General features: G+C 41.9%; 1 protein-coding gene across 1 annotated transcript in view; it reads right to left on the bottom strand.

The window, feature by feature from the left end:
* LOC115466370 (cytochrome P450 4F22-like) overlaps positions 1 to 21,418 on the bottom strand; it is a 159,043-nt gene that overhangs the window by 14,885 nt on the left and 122,740 nt on the right. The window contains 2 exon segments of the mRNA XM_030197561.1: positions 15,641 to 15,705; positions 20,540 to 20,673. Coding sequence (XP_030053421.1) covers positions 15,641 to 15,705; positions 20,540 to 20,673 — 199 coding nt within the window.

Here is a 21,418-nt window from a genome sequence, read left to right as displayed (position 1 = left end):
CATGCAGGTTTTGGTAGACTTTTGTCCTGATTTCTGATCCGCCAGCAGCCCTGGCAAACAGACACCACTACTTGCCACTTTGAGCAGTGCTTCCCGACAGGGCGTCCTTTCCCTGAAGAAGCCCCATTGGCGAAACGGGTCCGTTGGGGATGCCCAAGTACGACGCTGCTTCAAGCTAAGTAGTTTTTCCAGCCTATCAAATTCACCATCTACAACTCATTCTGTCAGTGTGTTTGTATCTGGAACAAATGTGCATTTCTCTGTCTTATGGCCAAGTGTTTACTAGGACACTTTCCTATCTAAAGTCTCTCCCGTGTTTTAAATGTCTTTTATAAGCACATTATTATACAGCTATATTTTATACTGCTCTCCTTGAGGTCTGATGCTTTGGGTACTTATTATTTTTGATTACTGTTTTCATTTTATGTTTGACTGTACTTTATTATCATATATTGGAGTACTTTTCTTTTTCTGTTTATTTTTTAATTGTACACTGCTGTGATTTCATGTGAACTTCAGCGGTATATCAAGATGAATAAACTTGACAAGGACACGTTATTTTAATAAATTGTCAATAGTAGTAATAATGTTAGGCAGCTGTTTGCTATTGTTAACAATCTGACAGGACGGAAGCAGTCTAAGATGAGTATACAAGCTCGATCAGTAGAGCTTTAGCGGATTATTTCTTATTAAAAATAAGTGTTTTAAGAGTGAAGTTTGACACTGATTTAGGAATCCCTGGAGAGAAGAAAGATAGGAAACCAGATATCATTCTGATGTCTAAAATGGAGGCTCTTGAGCCATGCTCTTTGACTATATTGTCAAAAGTAAGAAATATGATTTAAAAAAAAAAAACACATGTGGGCAATTAAACCCAGTACTAGTGCAGTGGCTAAAGATGCCTACCCATGGGCTGACTCCATTGCTGTTGGCTATGATTAGTCCTAGTCCAGTAGAAAGAATGATTCCTGTCTTACGGAAGAATTTCTTAATACATCCAATTTTGAAATCTCCCAATGTGGACCCCATGGAAGTACAAAATTAGAGGCCTATTTCTAATATATGTTTTCCAACTAAAGTCCTGGAGCAGGTAGTACTTGTACTTAAGCAGTTGTTAAACTCTGTGGAAGATACTAACGTACTACACCCAAGACAGGTGGGCTTTCGGGTAGGACATAGCACAGAAACAATTCTGAACTGTTTTCTTAGTGAAGCTCATGAAACTGGACATTTATAGCCCTGCATTTTCAGCAGCTAAAGATAAGCGTCTATCTGACTGAATATTGGCGGATATTTCTCAGAAAACATGGCCGCTTACATGAAGGTAACTGCAATAATACATATCAGACTCGCCACACTCAAATTTGCTCAGTTTTGAAAATGACAGACGATACGGCAATATGGTGGCAGGTCAGTTTTGAATATCACTTGGGATCGTAATGAGTTATGTGATATGTGACAGTAGAACAATTTGGCAACCTGCACAACCCACAGGCCAAAACTTAGACAAAGCCCCAGGTAGGTGAGGTCTCCTACACCCCTGTATGCAGGGGCTGATGGCGAGGTGGTCAGATTTGACTGACCACGTCCTTGGCCGCTGTTGCCATTATAGGCGGATACAAAATGCATGTTAACCAGTCATGTCAGCCGCTAAGAACCGGTTATATGCAAAAACCGGGTATACTGACTGACGTAACTGGTGATGTTAGGCAGATATCAGTGTTTCTCAATCTGTCCTATAGTGCCCTCTGTGGCTTTGAGATCCACAATACAGCGAAGACGTTGAAGGGGAAGAGACTGGCCAACTTCAGCAGAGCAGAGGTTCTGGAATTGTGCAGGCTAGTCCTCCACCATGAGCAGCAACTCTATCCTGTGCACCGGAGGGCTGGCCTGTGCAATGGAAGATTTTAAAGATTGTTTTTCAACTCTGCCTTGACCGACAATATTCTTTGTAAGTTCCTGTTTTCTGACTGAAAGTAACGTTTTCTTGCAAAACAAGCTGAAGTCATGTCTCTGACTGATTTAGTATGTGCAAAAGGGAAGTGGAGCATGTTTAAGGTTTGAGAAGACATTTGGCCAGTGGTTTGTTTACTTGAAACCAAGAGCATGTGACTATCTCATGCATGTCTTTGTAATTTTCCATGGCTCTGAAAAAAGTTTTAACCTAGTAAAAAGGGAGGCTTGGAACAGTGAAGCCAAAAGCTCACCTATGGGCAGACACACCGCATAGGAACCTAACTGCCTGGTTATGAAACTCTGGCTTCACTGAAAAAGGGGCTTCTCTCAGCTGATGTAAAAACCCTGGGTGATATGTGACCAGTGATGTATGTATATTATGATGTATTGTTATTGCTTTTCCTGCTCGAAAGACTGCTGTCTTTGCTTGGATGTAGTAATTAATGACCAGTGATGTAATGATTGTTTCTTTTCTATTTTTGTTTCTCTTCAGCTATATAGCTTAATCATTGTGTATCTTAGACAACAATGACTTATACAGGAAGTGCTTTACTGGGGTGGGGGTCAGTGTTGCCAGGTGGGCGGTTTTACCGCCCAATTGGGCGGTTTTCCGCGACCCGCCGCGGGAAATTTTTGCCCGCGGCGGGTTGCGGTTTTTTGGGCTGTTTTTGGCCTTCAGGGCGGTTTTTTCGGCCGCGGGGGGGCGGGGTTAGTGACGTTTTTGGGCGGGGTTAATGACGTTTTGGGCGGGGTTAGTGACGTGGGAGGCGGGGCCGATGATGTGGGAGGCGGGGCCGGTGACGTGGGAGGCGGGGGTGATGACGGCGGGGGCGGGGGTGATGACGCGGGGGTGGGGGTGTCAGGGGCGGGGTTTGTGTTTGGGCGGGTTTTGGGCTATTTTTTGGGCTGGATTGGGCTGGAAAAAAAATTTCCACCTGGCAACCCTGGTGGGGGTGTGGCCTGTAATTTCACTATGCAGGGTATGTCTGTTAGGGTGGGAGACTGGGGATAGAGGGCATTTGCCAAAGATTTTCTTTTTTATGGTATGTCTCATTTAAACTGTTTAATTTTGAATGTTAGAGGCCTGAATACGCCAGTTAAGAGAGAACTTTTGTTCAAAGAACTTATTAGACTTCAGGTGGATATCGCTTTCATTCAGGAAACACACCTGAAGTCATGTCATGAGGGTTACGTGGTTCATAAAAAATATTCACATGTTTTTTCGCCTCTAATAAGTCACAAACTAAAACTAGAGGGTTTTTGATAGCGCTCTCATCCTTCCATCCCTGGCAGATACTGAAGGATGTGTCAGACAGGGAGGGGACATATCATTTTGTATTGGTGAAGTTGGGCAGTGTGACTTTTACATTGGGATGCATATTTGCGCCTAATGAAGGCCATAGTGCATTCTGGCAAGACCTGAGTCATATCCTATTGCACCTGGGAGAAGGTCTCCTTATTGGGGGGGGGGGGGGGATTTTAATCTTACTCTTGACCCTGAGTGAGATAACAGTGCAGCTGGGATTTCATACTCACAGAGGGGAGCGTACAACACTGCAGCAATTTCTGCCTCGATGTGGTCTCTTTGACTTGTGGAGACAGAGACACCCAGGAGATAAAGATATTACCTATTATTCACCCCATCATAGGTCTTTCTCGCTTATAGATTTATGGCTGGCAGATTCCCAGATCTTAAAGGAGACACAAGATGTTCAGATACGCACACGTACATGGTCTGATCATGCCCCAGTTACTTTAACATTTAATTGGGACGTAAGCCCTCTGGGTCAAAGGTACTGGAAACTGAATGATGCCTTATTGCTAGAACCCCAGTATGTCTCGGCCATGGAGCAATATTTAAAGGAGTATATTGAGTTGAATGACAGAGGCAGACATTCCTCCCCTCACGTTATGGGAAGGAATGAAGGTAGTGATGCGTGGTCCATGTCACTAGAGCAAAGAGAGCCCAGGAATCTAATATACACCACGAGATCTCATGGGTGGAGGGAGCCTATAAAGCTGATACTCAAAACCAAGCCTATACTGACAAACTACATGAGCTACGCTTATCTCTTAGGGAGATTCAATTGGTTGAAATAGCGGATCAACTACAAAAAACTCGTCAGGCCTATTTTGAATTTGATAATCGCTCTAGGAAGTTACTGGCGCATAAGCTCATACAGCAATCTTAGCGTAATTATATTTTCTCTATTCAAGGGGGGATGAGATTACATTAACACAGACTGTAGATATCCATAATAGGTTTCTTCAATTTTATGACACTTTATACAAGCCAGAACATTCTCCGCTGGAGTCCGGGATGGAGGCCTTTTTGTCCTCAGTTTCTCTTCCTACTCTCACAGCAGGGGAGGTCGATCAGCTATCTGAGGTGGATGAGGTGCTCTGGGCCATAAGGGACCTCCCTCCTAGCAAGACCCCGGGGCTGGATGGATTCTCTAACAAATTCTATAAATGATATAGCGCACACTTAGCCCCCTTGTTACTTAGTGCTTTCCGAGCACTGGACGAGGTGGAGGAACTCCCCTATACTTGGCACCTAGCAGCCATTACAGTCTTATTAAAACCAGGGAAGGATCCAGCTCAGTGTGCGTCTTACAGACCGATTTAGCTTCTGGACACCGACTACAAATTTTTGACAAAAATATTGGCCCATTGGCTGCAGAGGGTACTACCCACGGCTTATTCATGTTGATCAAGCCAGGTTTGTCTTTGGTAGACAAACTTTTGATAACATTTGCTCTCTCCTGCATATCATACAATGGGTACATGAATCTTGAATTCCGGCAATTTTATTGTCTATTGATGCTGAAAAAGCATTTGACAGAGTTCATTGGCCTTTTTTGTTCTCGGTGCTCCAGAAAATGGGGTTTGGGGACCGCTTTATGGCATGGATTAGGTTGTTATATAGGGCCCCGTTGGCAAGCCTACGAATTAATGGCTGTTATACTGATCCCTTCAAGCTTCATCGAGGTACACGACAGGGATGCGCAGTATCCCCCCTCCTATTTGATGTATCCATACAGCCTTAGGCACAGTTGGTGCAAGCGTCAGCAAACATTTGGGGAATCTCCAGAGAGGAACAAGAGCACAAAATTATGCTTTTTGCTGATGATATCTTGCTGACTGAACCAACAGAGTCCTTGGCAGGGGTCTCCTAACTATTGACTAGATATAGTCGCCTTGACTTGACTACTGGCCTTGACTTGACTACTCACCTTGACTACTGCAACCTACTCCTCACTGGCCTCCCACTTAGCCATCTATCCCCCCTTCAATCCATTCAGAACTCTGCTGCACGTCTTATATTCCGCCTGAACCGATATACTCACATCACCCCTCTCCTCAGGTCACTTCACTGGCTTCCAATCAGATACCGCATACAGTTCAAGCTTCTCCTTCTTACCTACAAATGCACTCAGTCTGCAGCCCCTCATTACCTCTCTACCCTCATTTCCCCTTACGTTCCCGCCCGAAACCTCCGCTCACAGGACAAATCCCTCCTCTCAGTACCCTTCTCCACCACCGCCATTCCAGGCTCCGCTCATTCTGCCTCGCCTCACCCTATGCTTGGAATAAACTTCCTGAGCCCTTACGCCAAGCCCCCTCCCTACCCATCTTTAAATCTTTGCTCAAAGCCCACCTCTTCAATGTTGCTTTCGGCACCTAACCTTTATACCTTTCAGGAAATCTAGACTGCCCCAATTTGACTGCCCCTATTTGACTGACTGTACATTTGTCCTTTAGATTGTAAGCTCCTTGAGCAGGGACTGTCCTTCTATGTTAAATTGTACAGCGCTGTGTAACCCTAGTAGTGCTTTAGAAATGTCAAGCAGTAGTAGTAGTAGAAAGGTGTCTGGTTTTAAAGTAAATATAACCAAGTCTGAGATTTTGAACCTAAGTTTGGGGGCCCCGGCAATCCAGCAACCAACAAAAATTTCCCCTTTTTGTGGGCAAAGAAACATATTAAATATTTGGACATTTCTGTGATAGCCCAACTGACGGGATTATACCAGGCTAATTTCCTTGCTAAACACGCCCAACTGTTTGCTGAACTGGAGCAATGGGAAGGCTTAACACTCACATGGATGGGAAGGATACACTTTATTAGGGACTCTTGCACTTTTGTTCATTATCTGTTGCCTACTGTTTTGCTATATGCACGTGTTAACTTGTGTTATAGGATTTTACTTGGCCCCTGCTGAACTCTGTTCCACCTAAGCTGTTTCCTGCTTGCCCAAGTCACATGACCTGCAAGGCTTCACAATCCAGAAACTCTTTTAATCTAAACACTATATTAGGGACTCGCACTTTCGTTCATTATCTGTTGATGCACACCAAATTTATTTCCTCCTGAACGCTTTATTTTGCCTACTTTTACTGACACTGTGCTTCTTTCTATGTGTGAGTCTATGCTATTGTGCATTTTGTTCTTTTTCTGTTTTTTTCAAGAAAGTAATGCATCCATGGTTTATAACGCCTTGTTTTTCTATTCCTGTATTTTGGGGTTATCACCCTATCCACCTGAGTCATGAATACCGTTTTCCTCCTGTAATTGTACCACTTCAATCTGTTAAAGACACTCTGGTCCTTATTTCTCCACTTTCTCTTCCAATTGGTCTCTTGAATTGTAGGTCCTTACACTGTAAGTCATGTTTGATTTGTGACAAAATTGTGCAGAGTAACTGTTCACTTTTCTGTGTTACTGAAACACAGGTTAGAGCTGGAGGACGCTAATCTCTATGCTTGCCTTTCAGGTACATAAGTGTTGCCATACTGGGACAGACCAGCATCCTATTTCTAACAGTGGCCAATCTAGGCTACAAGCACCTGGCACAATCCTAAACAGTACAATACATTTTATGCTGCTTATCATAGAAATAAGCAGTGGATTTTCCCCAAGTCCATCTTAATAATGGCTTGTGGACTGTTCTTTTAGGAAGCTATCCAAATCTTTTTTAAACCCTGCTAAGCTAAATGCTTTTATCACATTCTCTGGCAACGAATTCCAGAGTTTAATTATATGTTGTGAAGAAATATTTTCTCCAATTTATTTTAAATTTACTACTTTGTAGCTTTTCAAATAACTATGCTACTCGGGCTTTTAGGCTGGGTGGTGATGTTGCTATTATTTTCTCTAAGGATCCGAAGGTTTCCGAAACCTTTCTCCTAGTCTGAACTGTCGATTATCAAGATAGATTTGGTTCGTCCTTTGTATATCATATTGTTTTATTGCCCTATGGCTTTAATTATTGGGACCTCTGTTTACTGGCTGTTGCTGATCCAACTATTTGTTACCTGACCTGCTCATCTTAGGTAACTTTAATGTTCATGTAGATAATCCTAAAGACCCAAGAGCAAAATATTTTCTAAGTTTTCTAGCAGACTTATCTCTCTCGCAATGTATCTCTCTTCCCACGCATACTGCCAGTCACTCACTTGGGATTTAGTTCTCACTCTCCAATATTCCTCTTTGTCCCAAGTCTTTTTCAACAACTCCCCTACCTTGGTCAGACCATTTCCTTATTCTTTTCAATCTTTCTATACCCTCTACTTTGCTCTAGGACATCTTCTGACCTACAAAAATGTAAAATGCTCCATCGTGAATATAATTTCCATCTTAAAAAGGCAAAATTGAATCCTATTTCAATGCTGCTTCAAAAAAACCCTAATCCAGCTAGAGAGCTCTATTCTATTTATCAGCGCTTTGTGAATCCGAGAAAACCATTGTCGGATGCTGTCCCCACAGCTGAGGCATTTTCTTTATGGCAATCATTACCATTCTTGCCAACCTCACAATCAAATTTTGCCGCCTCATTTTCTGATTCAGATCTTCAAGATACCTCTTCTATGACTGGTTCAACCATTTGGTCATCTTTTGAAACTCAGACACTGTCATCAATAAAGAAGATAATGACTACTATGAGATCTACATACTGTTCCATTGACCCTTTTCCTTCTCCTTGGCTTTGGGTCCCTAAACTATGTTTACTTCCATCCCTCCTTTCCATAAACCACCTTAGTTTATCATCTGGTCAATTCCCTGATATATGGAAGTCAGCTATAGTTCATCCAGTTTTGAAGAAATCATCTCTTGATCCTTCAGTTTTAAATCATTATCATCCTGTCTCCAATCTTTGTTATATGTCCAAGGTTCTGGAAAAAATAGTCATCCTCCAGCTGATGTCTTTTGCTGATAAGACGTTAGCACTTCATCCCCACCAATCTGGTTTTCATCATTATTTCAGTACAGAGACAGTTACTACAGATGGTCATTTTGAACAGCACAATATAGTTCTGGCTATATCTCTTGATCTTTCTGCGGCTTTTGACTTAGTCAACCATTCTTTGCTTCTTTCTCATTTATGTTCTCTGGGGATATCTGAGAATGTGCTCTCTTGGTTCTCTTCTTTCCTACCTCACCGTTCGTTTTGGGTTCTTACATCAAACTCTAGCTCAGATAAGAATGATTTACACTATGATGTCCCCCAGGGTCCCATTCTCTCTCCACTTCTCTTTAATCTACTTCTGAGCCACCTTGCTTCTCTTATTCAAGCTTCTGGTATTTCTGCATATTTTTTTATGCAGATGACATCCTTCTTCTATATCCAACTAATCCTTTTTCTCCTTGTCCCACTTCAATTATGCCTAGATTCTATTTCCAAATGGTTATTAGACCATAAATTAATCAATAAAGATAAGGCAATTGCTTGTTGGTTATCTGGGTCTATGAATCCTCCTTCTTTCCCGTTAACACTTTTTGGAACACTAATTACTCCTGTGTTAAGTTTTTGTTATCTGGGAATTATACCGGATTCTTCCCCTTCTTTCCTTCCCAAGATCTCTCACCTAACAAAAAATCCATTTTGTTGTTTTTCATCAATTTTCACCATCGTTGCCTGTTTGATTCTACTAGATTTCATTCACTTCTTCTTTCATTCTTTACATCCCATTTGGATTACTGTAATGTAATCTATGCGGGATTACCAAGTTTTTCTCTTAAGAAATTGCAAACTCTTCAAAATGTGGCTATCAGTTTACTCTGCTGCACTCATCACATGGATCATACGACACCTCTATTAAAACAGTAGCACTGGTTACCTGTGGAGCAAAGGATCATCCCTAAAATAGCAGTTTTGACTTTTAAAGCTCACCGTTTTGGCTATCCTGAATATTATACCTTATATACTCACTTGTATTCTGCATTTCTTTAATGACCATCTCGTCCTTCCTGGACCAAGACTAGCTCACTATGAGTCGACTAGTCGTAGTGCTTTTTTCTTTCTCACACTGCATATCTGGAATGGTCTACTGCTTCGTGTTCGTAATATTACCGAGTTTAAAAACTTTAGGACAGAGTTGAAATCTTTGCTACTCCAGCAGACCTATGGGAGTTCCAACTAATGAGACTGTCATGTCATTAATATGCTTGTATACGTTTTCCCTTGGCCTTCTTTATTTTCCTGTTCTCTTCTTTTTGTCTTTCAGTGTTTGTGTTTCTTTCCCGTCAATTAATGGAGTTCCTTTCCTTTTCTTGATACTAGAGTATGTACACCACTTTATTCTGCCTGTCAGTAAGAGTAGTTTAGCAAATTTTTAATAAACTATAACTCCTGGTGAGCCTCATTATAGCGCTCCTCCTGGTATGTCTGAGGACATTGTACCAGTGCTAGTAGCCATCTTCTCATATCACCTACAGTGGAGAGTTTAGAGAAGAGAACTTTGTAAGGATTCTGAGCTGGGTAAAGTTCTGTGGAGCACAACCAGGGTTTTCTTGCAGCTGGTATGCACTGATACTTTGACACCTTTTTTCAGCATTCTAAATAATTCTTCATCATGACCTTTGATTTCACAGGCAAAATATCAAAAATCCCCCCCTCCCCTTGGTGGGCCAGGCAGACAGCTAGGTTTGAACCCATGACCCTTACATTGGGTGGCAGCTGCCCTGCAGATCAGGCTATTGTGGATCACATAGCTAGGTGGCCAGTAAAGGCTGAACAAAAAACCTGGTTACATTGCCCAGCAAGGTTGATTCTGCATGGGTACCACCACCTTTTTTTTCCCCAAGAAAACAGCACTGTGAATACCATTATCTGTGAGGGCAGTGGGCATTAGTGGAAGTCATACAGGCAGTACTGGAGTGGGGCCCAGTGCTAGGCTGCATCTATGACAGTGCTCACAATCATGCAAGTGTGATTGCGAACTCATGTGTGTGCCCCCGCATACATTTCTAAAGATGGATAGTGATTACAGTATGTGCATAGGTGTGGTGCAAACATCAGGCCTGCCAGACTACCATATGTCTACATGCATTCAAAAACCTTATGTGGTGACCAGAGATGGTGATGTTGTTGCTGGTACTTACTTAACAACCAGGCATCCCCCAGGAGACCGTTGGCACAGTCCTGCCCCAGCCTGGACTGGTCCAGAATGAAGGTATCGTGGCAGGAACCAGGGAATCTGGCACACACATCAGTGATGAGAAGCCTAGTACTGCACACTACCTTGCATGTTCACTGAATGGTACATCTTTCTGTTCTGGTAGGCTCACTCATCCCATCCAGGTGGATTTAGGGCAATGTCTGTGCAGTCTTATTGTCCCCAATACTGAGGGAAACCAGCGATGCCATAAAATTCCCTCATGGTCTGCTGCCTCTGCTCAGGGGTGCGTGGAAAGGTGACATATTTGCACAGGTGGCTGAGCTGAGCTCACAGGAAGGAGTCTATATAATGGCAGGTGGCAGACTGTGTGATGCCTGTGGTGCCACCGACGACATGCTGGAAACTGCCAATAGCCAGAAAGGTTAGGTCTGTGGTAAACCTCATAGCCACTGGCAAGGCATGGCTCCTCACCTCAAGAACATTTCTCAACAGTTGACAGAGGTCAGCAATGGGGGCTCTATTAAAGCGGGTTCGCTGAAATGCTTCTTCCTCTGAGCTGGAGGTAACTCAGCCTCAGCCTGTACACACTGTGGGCCTTGTATGTTTCTATGTTTCTGATGCTGGGGCTTGTGCTTGGGGCTGTGCCTGCAGAGCTGCCACAAAGGCTGCCTTCTCTGTCACCTCTGCTCTGCTGCCCTTGCCGTCTGGTCTAGCCGATTGTATTGCAACCAAGGAAATGACATGGCTGAGAATGGCAGCCAGGTATATGAAATATAACAGGCTAAAAATGAAAACTGGGAATAATACTTAGCAAGTTATAAGGAATAACCAGTTATTGTAAAATGGTGTTCCCCCCCCCCCCCCCTTATCATTTTGTCTTGCTATTATAATCTACTGCCTCACAGAATAAATACTTGCATAATAATAGACAAAAAAACCCAACAGTCACATGCCAGCAAGCCACAGTCTCAACATTCCTCATGTACATGTCCCCCCCCCCCCATTGCCCCCCCCCAATCAAATGAAGGTCACTCTGAAACTTTATTGAGAAAGAAGCATAATGGCAGAAAGTGTAAAAAAAAATGTTTTTGAAGTGAGAGAACATTTGAATCTGAATTATAGCAGCTTCACATACCCACTGCCGGATTTAGCCACTACGAGCTCTATCAGAATATCCTGTGGAAAACCAGGCCTATATATAGCTGGCCATATCACAGATGCGGACTGGACACACTGCCAAACTTATAAACATACCCTCAATCTTAGCCAGCTTGCGAAAGCCGGTGTTCACAAATATCTAGTTGTCTGTCGCCTGCTAAATATTAACTTTGGCTGGCTTTGGTGGATATAACTGCTTATGTGGCCACTAATCTGCCAACTAACTTTTTAAATATTGTGCCATAAGTGTGGAGTGCCAAAGGGCTCTGCCCTTTCTCCTGTACTTTTTAATATTTATGTTGTACCACTATTGACTATTCAATAATATTGGATGAAGGTGTATTGTTTAGCAGATGGCATTTTAATTATGGCCAAGATTGAACCATTAAATAAGGATCTATCAAGGCCTAGCCACTATATCTCGAAGGTTAACAGATCGGTTAGTTTTGAACAATGATAAAACCAGGACATGTTGAATCAAAGGTCAAAGTCCTCAAACAACCCTTAATCCAAATTTATGTTTCAATCATATTTATTTACACAACTTAAGCAGTACAACATTATTTATTTATTGGGATTTATTAACTGCGTTGAGGATTGTTCAGGATGTACCCAACATCTTAACATACAGTTACCCCCTCAGTCCATAACAAGACACTTACATTTAAGCACCGCATCATTTGCACACTTAAATTTTGTGAATGTGAGATTCAAGATGGCCGCTGCATGACTCTGACGTACCTGCTGTTTCTCTGAGGTTCCTATCTTTTAGCGAAGCAGAAAAGAAGGGGCTGGCCCTCCTCCACTGCTCCTCAGCGGCAAAACTTTCCCTCTAACCAGTCTACTTTACAAACTTTTCTTCAGAGGAACTAGGCTCCAGAGACACCGGGGAATAGCCCGTTGGTCCGTGCCGGGGTGAATGGAGACCCCCATAGCGTTCCCAGGGCTAGAACTTTCACTCAGCCCCGATGTAAGAGCTCCTCCCCCTCAACCATCGGGCTGTAGTACTCCTCGGATGGCGTCCTCTATCCCGAAGCCCACAAGTGGAACGAGGGAAGAGAGATTGGAGGTGCAACTAACCGGAGGAATTCGGACCGGAGACTTAAACAACCAGACTGAAAGAGTAGTATCAGCTACTCTCAGAACATCAAAAAAGACTCCAGCCGTGAGTGAGGAACATGGATTTTCTTCTACTAACACAGAGGTAACAACAACTTTATTCCCTATATCATTGGATAAACCAAGTGAAGTAACGCTGGATAGTCTATGGACATTAATAGAGTTGGGAAAAGCAATATCTCCGCAGCCTAAAAAACTGACTCAAGATTTATCAATATTAGAGCAAAAGACAAAAGAGATTGAGCTTAAAATGGACACAATAGTAAATAAAAATAAGGAATATGAAAATGAAGTCAAAAAGACACAATCACATCAAGAATGTATGACTAGAGACCTAATATTCCTCAGAAGAAAAACTGAATCCTTGGAAAACGCTATAAGAAATAATAATCTTCGTTTTTTGAATTTCCCCAAACAATTTGCGACTTCTCCAAGGGATATGCTAAGGAAATATATAAGAGACATTCTGGGAGTAGCCGAGGAGGCCATTCCTCCGTTTTCTTAAATATATTATTTGCCAACAAAAATAAGAGAGAGTCAGATTCAAGAATTTGATGTCTCAGAGATTCTAGAAGCGTCTGATAGTGAAACGGTAATACCGTCGACCTTACTTGCAACTGTGGCATTAACTCCAGTTAAAAACTGGCTAATGAGACTATTCTTTCAGAATAGGGAAAAAAGTTTCCTTGGATTAAAAATTTGTGTTTTTCCTGATGTGACTAAAGACACTCAGAAGCGTAGACAACAATTTCTTATGATGAAGCCAAGGGTTCTTCATTTGGGGGCGACATTTTTTTAAGATACCCTGTAAGTGTGTTGTTAAATACCAGAATGAATAAGTATGTTTTTTTTCGATCCACCTCAACTCACTGCATTCTTAACAGCTAAGGGGCCTATTGGGAGGGGTGAGAATAGCTCAGTGTAATATAAACTGGAACCTTTTTTGGGAATCAGATTCTGCAAATTCCTGTTCTGTTTTCTAGGTATTTGAATTAAATATCCATATATGTAACATTTTGAATCTCCAAATTGTGAACTTGAGGATAATCTGGTGAAAATATTTTCCTTATGTTTTCCTTAATGTAAAATTTCGATTTTATTTATATATTGTATAATGGAACCAGGTAACCTATCTGTACAAGTATTATGCTTGACTGTTATTTAAACCTTATAAATAAAAGGAATGTACACTTACACGTGTGAATGCTAACAAAGTGCACAGTGCTATTCTACAATTTAAGCATACAATTTACTTAGTACATAACTGCAAGGGGGTGTATATGTGGGTAGAATATAGGCAGGGTCACACTTATGCATGTAACTTATAGAATACAGTAAATTACATGCTAAAATGCCACATTTAGTCACATACATTTATGCGTTGATGGAAATTTATGCTAGTATTCTATAAAAGAATCTTGGCACCCAGATGCCATTACAGAATTAGTATTCAGCATGCTGCATCTAGGCGCCTAATTGTGGCGCCCAGTCATAAAATTGCCCTCTTAATGCACTCATTGCACATTCACTGTATTGCAGATAGTGTGAATACCCTTAATGCTGGCATTTACTGCTCCACGTTACTGCAGATTAACTATTAAAGCAGAAGATAAGTTAGCATGGATTAGCTGTAAAACACATGCTATTCAGTTAAATGAGAATTAGTACATGCTCACTGTCAAGCTGTTCTGTTAACGCCTGCCTGACAGTGGGGTAGATGCACTAAAACCATCGCTAAAGCCCTTCCCTTACCGATTCCTTAGCAAATCGGTAAGCAACAGGAATGCATCAAGGAAATCGCATGCAAATGAGCTGGTTGCTGCTAGCTCAGTTGCATGGGATTTCCTTCCAAGCCAGTCGGCCAGCTGAGCATGCGCAGAGCAGCCAAACGTTATACTGGCTGGTCTGTGCATGCCAAGGATGTCCTTTATGGACGTCCTTCACTGAAAGAAAAAAAAGTCGTCCCCATAATCGGGAGGGAGATGAAAGGGCTGCGAGGAGGCTCCCGATGCTGCTGGCAGCTAACGGCGGCTTCTGCTCCAGCCACCTTGCTCCTTTCAGTCTGCCCCGAGGTGTTAGCAGCACGTCCGATGCTCCTCCTCCAGGTTTCTCTCAGCCAATCACAGCGCGTTTAGCTGTCACTGGTGTCAGCTAAACGCGCTGTGATTGGCTGAGAGACCTGGAGGAGGGGGCATAATCGAAAGAGACGTCCAAATAGTGTTTTGATTTGGACGTCCTCAGCACTAGAAGGACACCCATCACAAAAACTTATGGGGGAAAAACGTCCAAGTGCTCGTCAGGGCTGTCCTTTTTTGGGGGGGGGGGGGGGGGGTGTGAAGGACGTCCATGTTAGGCACTTTAGAAGGACGGCCCTGACGAGCACTTGGATGTTTTTTTTCCCGATTTTTTTTTTTTGTTAAATTTATAGAAGTTTTTAGAGGCGAATAAATCCCACGCAGCCCCAACGAGAGGAACAGACCTCCCGTTAGATTTTCCATGGTTAGGCAATCGGAAAACGGTAGTGCATCTCATTACAATACGATTTATACACATTATAATACTAATTTTCTCATGTGCATTCCGTTTTCATTAGCTGCTACCGTGATAGGAAAATGCCCTTTTGTGCATGTCCTGGTTTACTACTTGCACGTTAAACTGGCTAGAACCAGTTTAAAACCCATGTTAATGGCTCGTTAAGTTTAGTGCATCTGGCCCACTGTGTTAATTCCCACATCAGTACTGAACACACATTTTATTTAAAAAGATGTAAAATAAAATAAATACATTTGATACATTCATATTCTGCTGATCCAAAATTCTTGTCCCTTAATGGGATATGGAGGTAAGAATTTAAAATAAACCAAAATTTATAGCATTTTAAAGCTAAAACAGAAAAGATGAACACAGAGCAGATCGAAAACAGCTAAGATACTTAAAAAAAAACTTTAATTCTTAGCAATATGGCAGACACAGCAGGCAAATGGAATGATATAAATTTATCTAATACCTCAGGCTCTGGCCATATAGTGGGGTTGTGGTGGGTCCCATAGATGCTGATCAAACATGTGTTCCCTGCAAAGCAAAAGTCACAGAAAACTTTGAGACCTCAGGTAAAATGGGTTTACATTTTCACCTCCTTATCTGTATCTCTTGGCATCTACCCATCTACTGCCCTCAATATATTGTTCTTTAGAGTCCAATCTGTCACTGACTGTCCTTTGTCCTGCCTCTCTGGCAGTGCTGGTCTTCAGCACACCATCTGTCAGCCATTGCTCTTTCCACTTGCACTGTCTTCATCAGTGCCCATCCAATGCCTTCAGTGCTCTTTTTCTGTCACTGCCCACCCCTGTCTTCAGTGTGCTGTTCGTCAATCAATCCCAATTTCTGTCGCTGTTCATGCCCCTTGGCACTGGCCAATCCCTGTTCTCAGTGCAGCATGTTTCAGTAAATACTTTAGGGTTAAACAAAAGTTTTCAATCTATGGTCCCCTTTCCATCTATGAATTTGATGCCCCACACCCAAGTTGGATTTTGTATATACACACGATATATAAGCCAATTGGGTCAGGAATCCAATATACCCTATGTAGAATTAACCTCCTATCTAAATGCACTGTAAGTTTGTGTTTTGAAGTTGCAATGTGTGTTTTTCATACCTTGTATGTTTTTTACACTTTGGATGACCTTTAGTTTTTATTGTATGTAACATTATTTATACATTTTTTACACATATACATATATATTCTTTGCAGCATTTTCTTGTATTTTGTTTGTGATTGTGGAGTCCACAAACTGACGTCTTTGATTTTTTATCTTTGTATTTGTACATTTATTTTTGATATCTTTGTGATTTGAGTTTTATTATTTGTGTTTTAACCTTTATATGTATGATACTGTTTTTATGATAGACCCCTTGATGCCAGGGCCGGTTTTAGACCTGGTGGGGCCCAGAGCAGACATTAAGGGGGACCCCTGATCCCCCTCCACCAATCTCCCCACCTGCATTGCTACTACACAGTCTGGGCACCTCTTCCCCTTCTCCCCACCACAGTCCATCTCCCTCCCTTCTATTCCACACCTTAGAGTCTTCTTTAAAATTTTTATTTCCCTTCTCAGAGGGGTACCTGTGTGGCAGCTATCCTCACACACTGCCTTCGGTTGTCCCGAAGCTTTCCCTCTGCCGCAATCTGCCCAGGTGGAAACAGAATATTGCATCAGAGGGAGCCAGGGGCAGATCGTGGCAGAAAGGGAAAGCTTTGGGGTAGTCACAGGCAGCTTGTGAGAATGGCTGCCAAACCAAAGCCTCTCTGAGAAGGGACATAAATTTTTAAAGAAGATTGGGAAAGGAAGAGATGGACTGTGGTGAGGAGAAGAGGAAGTGATGACTGGATCGCTGCAGATGCCCTGTTCCTCCCCCCCCCCCCCCCCCCCCCCCCCCCCACACACACAATGCCAGCCCTGTCTGATGCAGGCAACAGCCAAAACAAGGGCTGTGTCAGGTTCTGAATAAAACACTGCTTGCTTTGACTTCTGAGTCCCCATCATTTGTTCCATCTGTGGACTGATACTTTTTTTCTACTTGATGACTTTTTGAGTTGTTGTTCCCTCTGTTTTGCCTGCCAATATCTTGCCATGCCTTCCTGTCTGGGAAGGCTATCCACTGCCATGGCTTACATCACAGCTAAGTCCAAGGCTCAGTGGCTCTAGCTCTTTGTGAAATAAGCTCTTAGCAATTCCAGCTAACAGATCCCATGGGCTGCAGTTCAGCTGCCCCATCTGGAGGCACCCCTCCAACCATATTTCTCAATCAAAAAAATAAAAATAAATAGAAGAACCAGGCAAAAAGTTACGGAGATAAATGTTCAAGATTTACTTATCAATTTTTCTTCTCCTTAATTCACTCTGGAGTTCACCTGGGTAAAATTGAGGAGTAGCCTAATGGTTAGTATACTAGGTGGGGAATTGGTTTCACTTCCCACTTCAACTCTTTGTGATCCTGAGAAAGTCACTTAACACTCTATTGTGCCAAGTACAAAAAAAGTCTGTACATCACGATGTTCTCTAAACCATAATGCTGTAGGTCGAGGATAATATGACTCTTATACAGTCCTGCAGTTGGAATAATATGACACAGTCTGGCTAAAAATGGTAAGTTAGAAATAGGGCAATAAGAACTAGGAGTCAAGCATCCATTGTTGTGCTCTTTAAAACCGGCCACACACTAGCTCATTTAAGGCAGAATGGCACTGCACCCATAGTGTATATTCCACAGAAGTAGTTCCCAAACCTCCATTGCATGCAAATCTCTCTCCTGAATATTCATTGTGGATATCCTGAAAATCTGACTGGGGTACCTCCAGGACCAGGTTTGGGAACCACTGGTCTAGAGGATGATGTAGACGGTAGGGCACATCCAAGAGGTATTATAAGGTAGATCAGTGGTCCACTACCTCCTTAACTTGGTCACTAAGAAAAGGATCAATTTGGTTCCCATCATTATGAGATTTCCCTGCTGTTAATTTTTTCCTTGTTCACTGGAGTGCAAATGCAAGAAGAGGACTGAGAGTCTGGCATCCAATTTTATGAAAGACGCCAGAATGGGTGATAAGATCATTATAAAATGATATTATAAAAACAGAAATCACAATGAGACGTAACAAAGACATAACAATACTGGTAGACAAACCACCTATCCCCCAAATGCCACCTAATGACTTCCAAAGGATAGAATATCTTACAATCGAAAGGAGGCTTCGCTCTTTCAAATCTTTACTCAATTAAACATGAATACACTCCTCCAACCCCAAACCTACCGAGTTACCCAGTTCTAGGAGCGAATTTTTTTATTCAGTCCTGGTTTTGAACTTACTTCTCAAAGAAGTATGCTATTTGTAGACACTGATTTTACCCATTGAAATCGGTGCTGCGGGATTCATAATGCATCACGATGGGATTGTCAGAAATCCAGGAATGGCCTGAAATCTCTGTCCTGGAAATGGGTAACAAGGCAACTTTGCAACCCTTAAATGAAGGTGCCACTAGTTTAAAAAAAAAAAACACAACGAATTCCCACTTCCAAGTCCATTGCTACAGGTCTATCTCTGGATTGCAGTGGTCAAAGTGAGAACAGGCCTGAAATTTAAGTGGTATCTAAGCAATTTTAAGACCTATGGGGATTTGTTCCACAATAAATGAAAGTGCTTGTATAAATGAATGATTGTGAGCAATAGAAAGAAAAACATCCTTGAGTGTAGGGAATGAGCTGGCACACAATTCTAGATCCAAGATCTAAGCCACACCACTACAGCAACTTAAATACAGCTATCAAGACCTTAGAAGCAATTCTAGCCACCAATGAGAGTTAACAAAGACTGGGGAAACAGGATGACAATACCTAAGAACATAAGTGTTGCCACACTGGGACAGACCGAAGGTCCATGAAGCCCAGCATCTTATTTCCAACAGTGGTCAATCCAGGTTTACAAGTATCTGGCAAGATCTCAAAACAGTACAATACGTTTTATACTGCTTATCCTAGAAATAAACAGTGGATTTTCCCCAAGTCCATCTTAATAACGGCTTATGGACTTTTCTTTTAGGAAGCTGTCTAAACCTTTCAATTCCAGAGTTCAATCACATATAGACCGAAGAAATATTTTCTCCGATTTGTTTTAAATTTACTACTTTGTACCTTCATTGTATGCCCCCTAGTTAATACTAGGGTATTTTTGGAAAGAATAAACAAGTGATTCACATCTACCAATTCCACTCCACTCATTATTTTATAGACTTCTATGATATCTCCCCTCAGCCGTCTTTTTTCCAAGCTAAAGAGCCCTAGCCACTTTAGACTTTCCTCATAGGGAAGTCATCCCATTCCCTTTTATCATTTTTGTCATCCTTCTCTATACCTTTTCTAATTCCACTATATCTTTTTGAGATGCGGTGACAAGAACTGCATACAATATTCGAGGTGTAGTCGCACCATGGAGTGATACAAAGGCAGTATAACGTCCTCATTTTTGTTTTCCATTCCTATCCTAATAATACCAAACATTCTATTTGCTTTCTTAGCCACCGCTCCACACTGAGCAGAGGGTTTCAACATATCATCAACGATGACACCTACTACTACTTATTATCTCTATAGCACTACTAGACATACGCAGCGCTGTGCACCTAGATCCCTTTCCTGGCCGTTGACTCCTAATGTGGCACCTTGCATCACGTAACTATAGTTCAAGTTCCTCTTTCCCACACGTATCACTTTGCACTTGCTCACACTAAACATCATCTGCCATTTGGATGCTCAGTCTCGTGTCGTCAGCAAATTTAATTACCTCAGTAGTTACTCCCATCTATAGATCATTTATAAATATGTTAAAAAGTAGTGGTCCCAGCATAGACCCCTGGGGAACCCCACTATCTACCCTTCTCCATTGAGAATACTGACCATTTAACCCTACTCTCTGTTTTCTATCTTTTAACCAGTTTTTAATCCACAATAGAACACTACCTCCTATCCCATGAATCTCCAATTTCCTCTGGAGTCTTTCATGATCTACTTTGTCAAATGCCTTTTAAAAATTAACCGGCTCACCTTTATCCCCAAGGGGGTCTTTTACTAAGCTGTGGTAGTGTAGAAATCAACTGACCAAGACACCCATGGTAAAAGACTCCCCCCTCAAATATTTAGTTATTATACATATAGCCAAAATATAGAACTGAAGAGGTCCCTGTGCAACCATGATGATACAGGTAATCTTGAATTTCTGATAAAATTTCCATCTGTGTTCCACTCAATTACATTTACAGTGCTGCAGTCATGAAGAACATGTATTACATAGTTAAGGAATTTTTGCTTTTGTTGTAGGTATAATTTTCACCTACAGAAGAAAACCTGTTACCTTTAGGGATGACCCTTCCATCAGGTAGTTTGATGTCCTCAGTGCAGCAGCGGGATACAGCGGTGACTGGAGGGTGTAGCCGCAGGCTTTCCTTTATGCACATGGTAGTGAAGGGCAACTGGGAAAGATCATCCCTGTGGAAAAAAAAAAGAAAACAGTCAACGTGAGATGCTCAGTTATAGAAGTTAGTTTCTGGTATCTTAAGGTGCTCTGTGATAGATGTACATTGCAAGCATAATAAAATGTTTTGTGACAAAAAAAGTCACCAATATGTTATGTTGCCTCCAACCTTCAGTTTTGACAGGGTAGGAAAAGGCATTTATAGAGAGATTGTAAATAGGTTGAATTGGAACTGAAGTAATGGTGACACAGGTCAACTGGGACAAGGTTTTATATGGCTTTATTTTCACAGTAATAGCATTACATAAGTGCATAAGTATTGCCATACTGGGAAAGACCAAAAGTCCATCAAGCCCAGCATCCTGTTTCCGACAGTGGCCAATGGCAAGATCCCAAAAAAGTACAAAACATTTTATACTGCTTATCCCAGAAATAGTGGATTTCCCCCAAGTCCATTTAATAATAGTCTATGGACTTTTCCTATAGGAAGCCATCCAAACCTTTTTTAAAACCCTGCTAAGCTAACCGCCTTTACTACATTCTCCGGCAATGAATTCCAGAGTTTAATTACACGTTGAGTGAAGAAAATTTTTCTTAGATTCGTTTTAAATTTACATTGTAGCTTCATCGCATGCCCCCTAGTCCTAGTATTTTTGGAAAGCGTAAACAGACGCTTCACATCTACCCGTTCAACTCCACTCATTATCTCAATAGCAGACTATGGACTTTTCCTCTAGGAATTTGTTCAAATCTTTTTAA

The sequence above is a fragment of the Microcaecilia unicolor genome, chromosome 3, assembly GCF_901765095.1.
Source record: "Microcaecilia unicolor chromosome 3, aMicUni1.1, whole genome shotgun sequence".
NCBI lineage: Eukaryota > Metazoa > Chordata > Amphibia > Gymnophiona > Siphonopidae > Microcaecilia > Microcaecilia unicolor.
The sequence above is the reverse complement of the archived record's forward strand: the minus strand, read 5'-3'. Positions and strand labels throughout refer to the sequence as shown.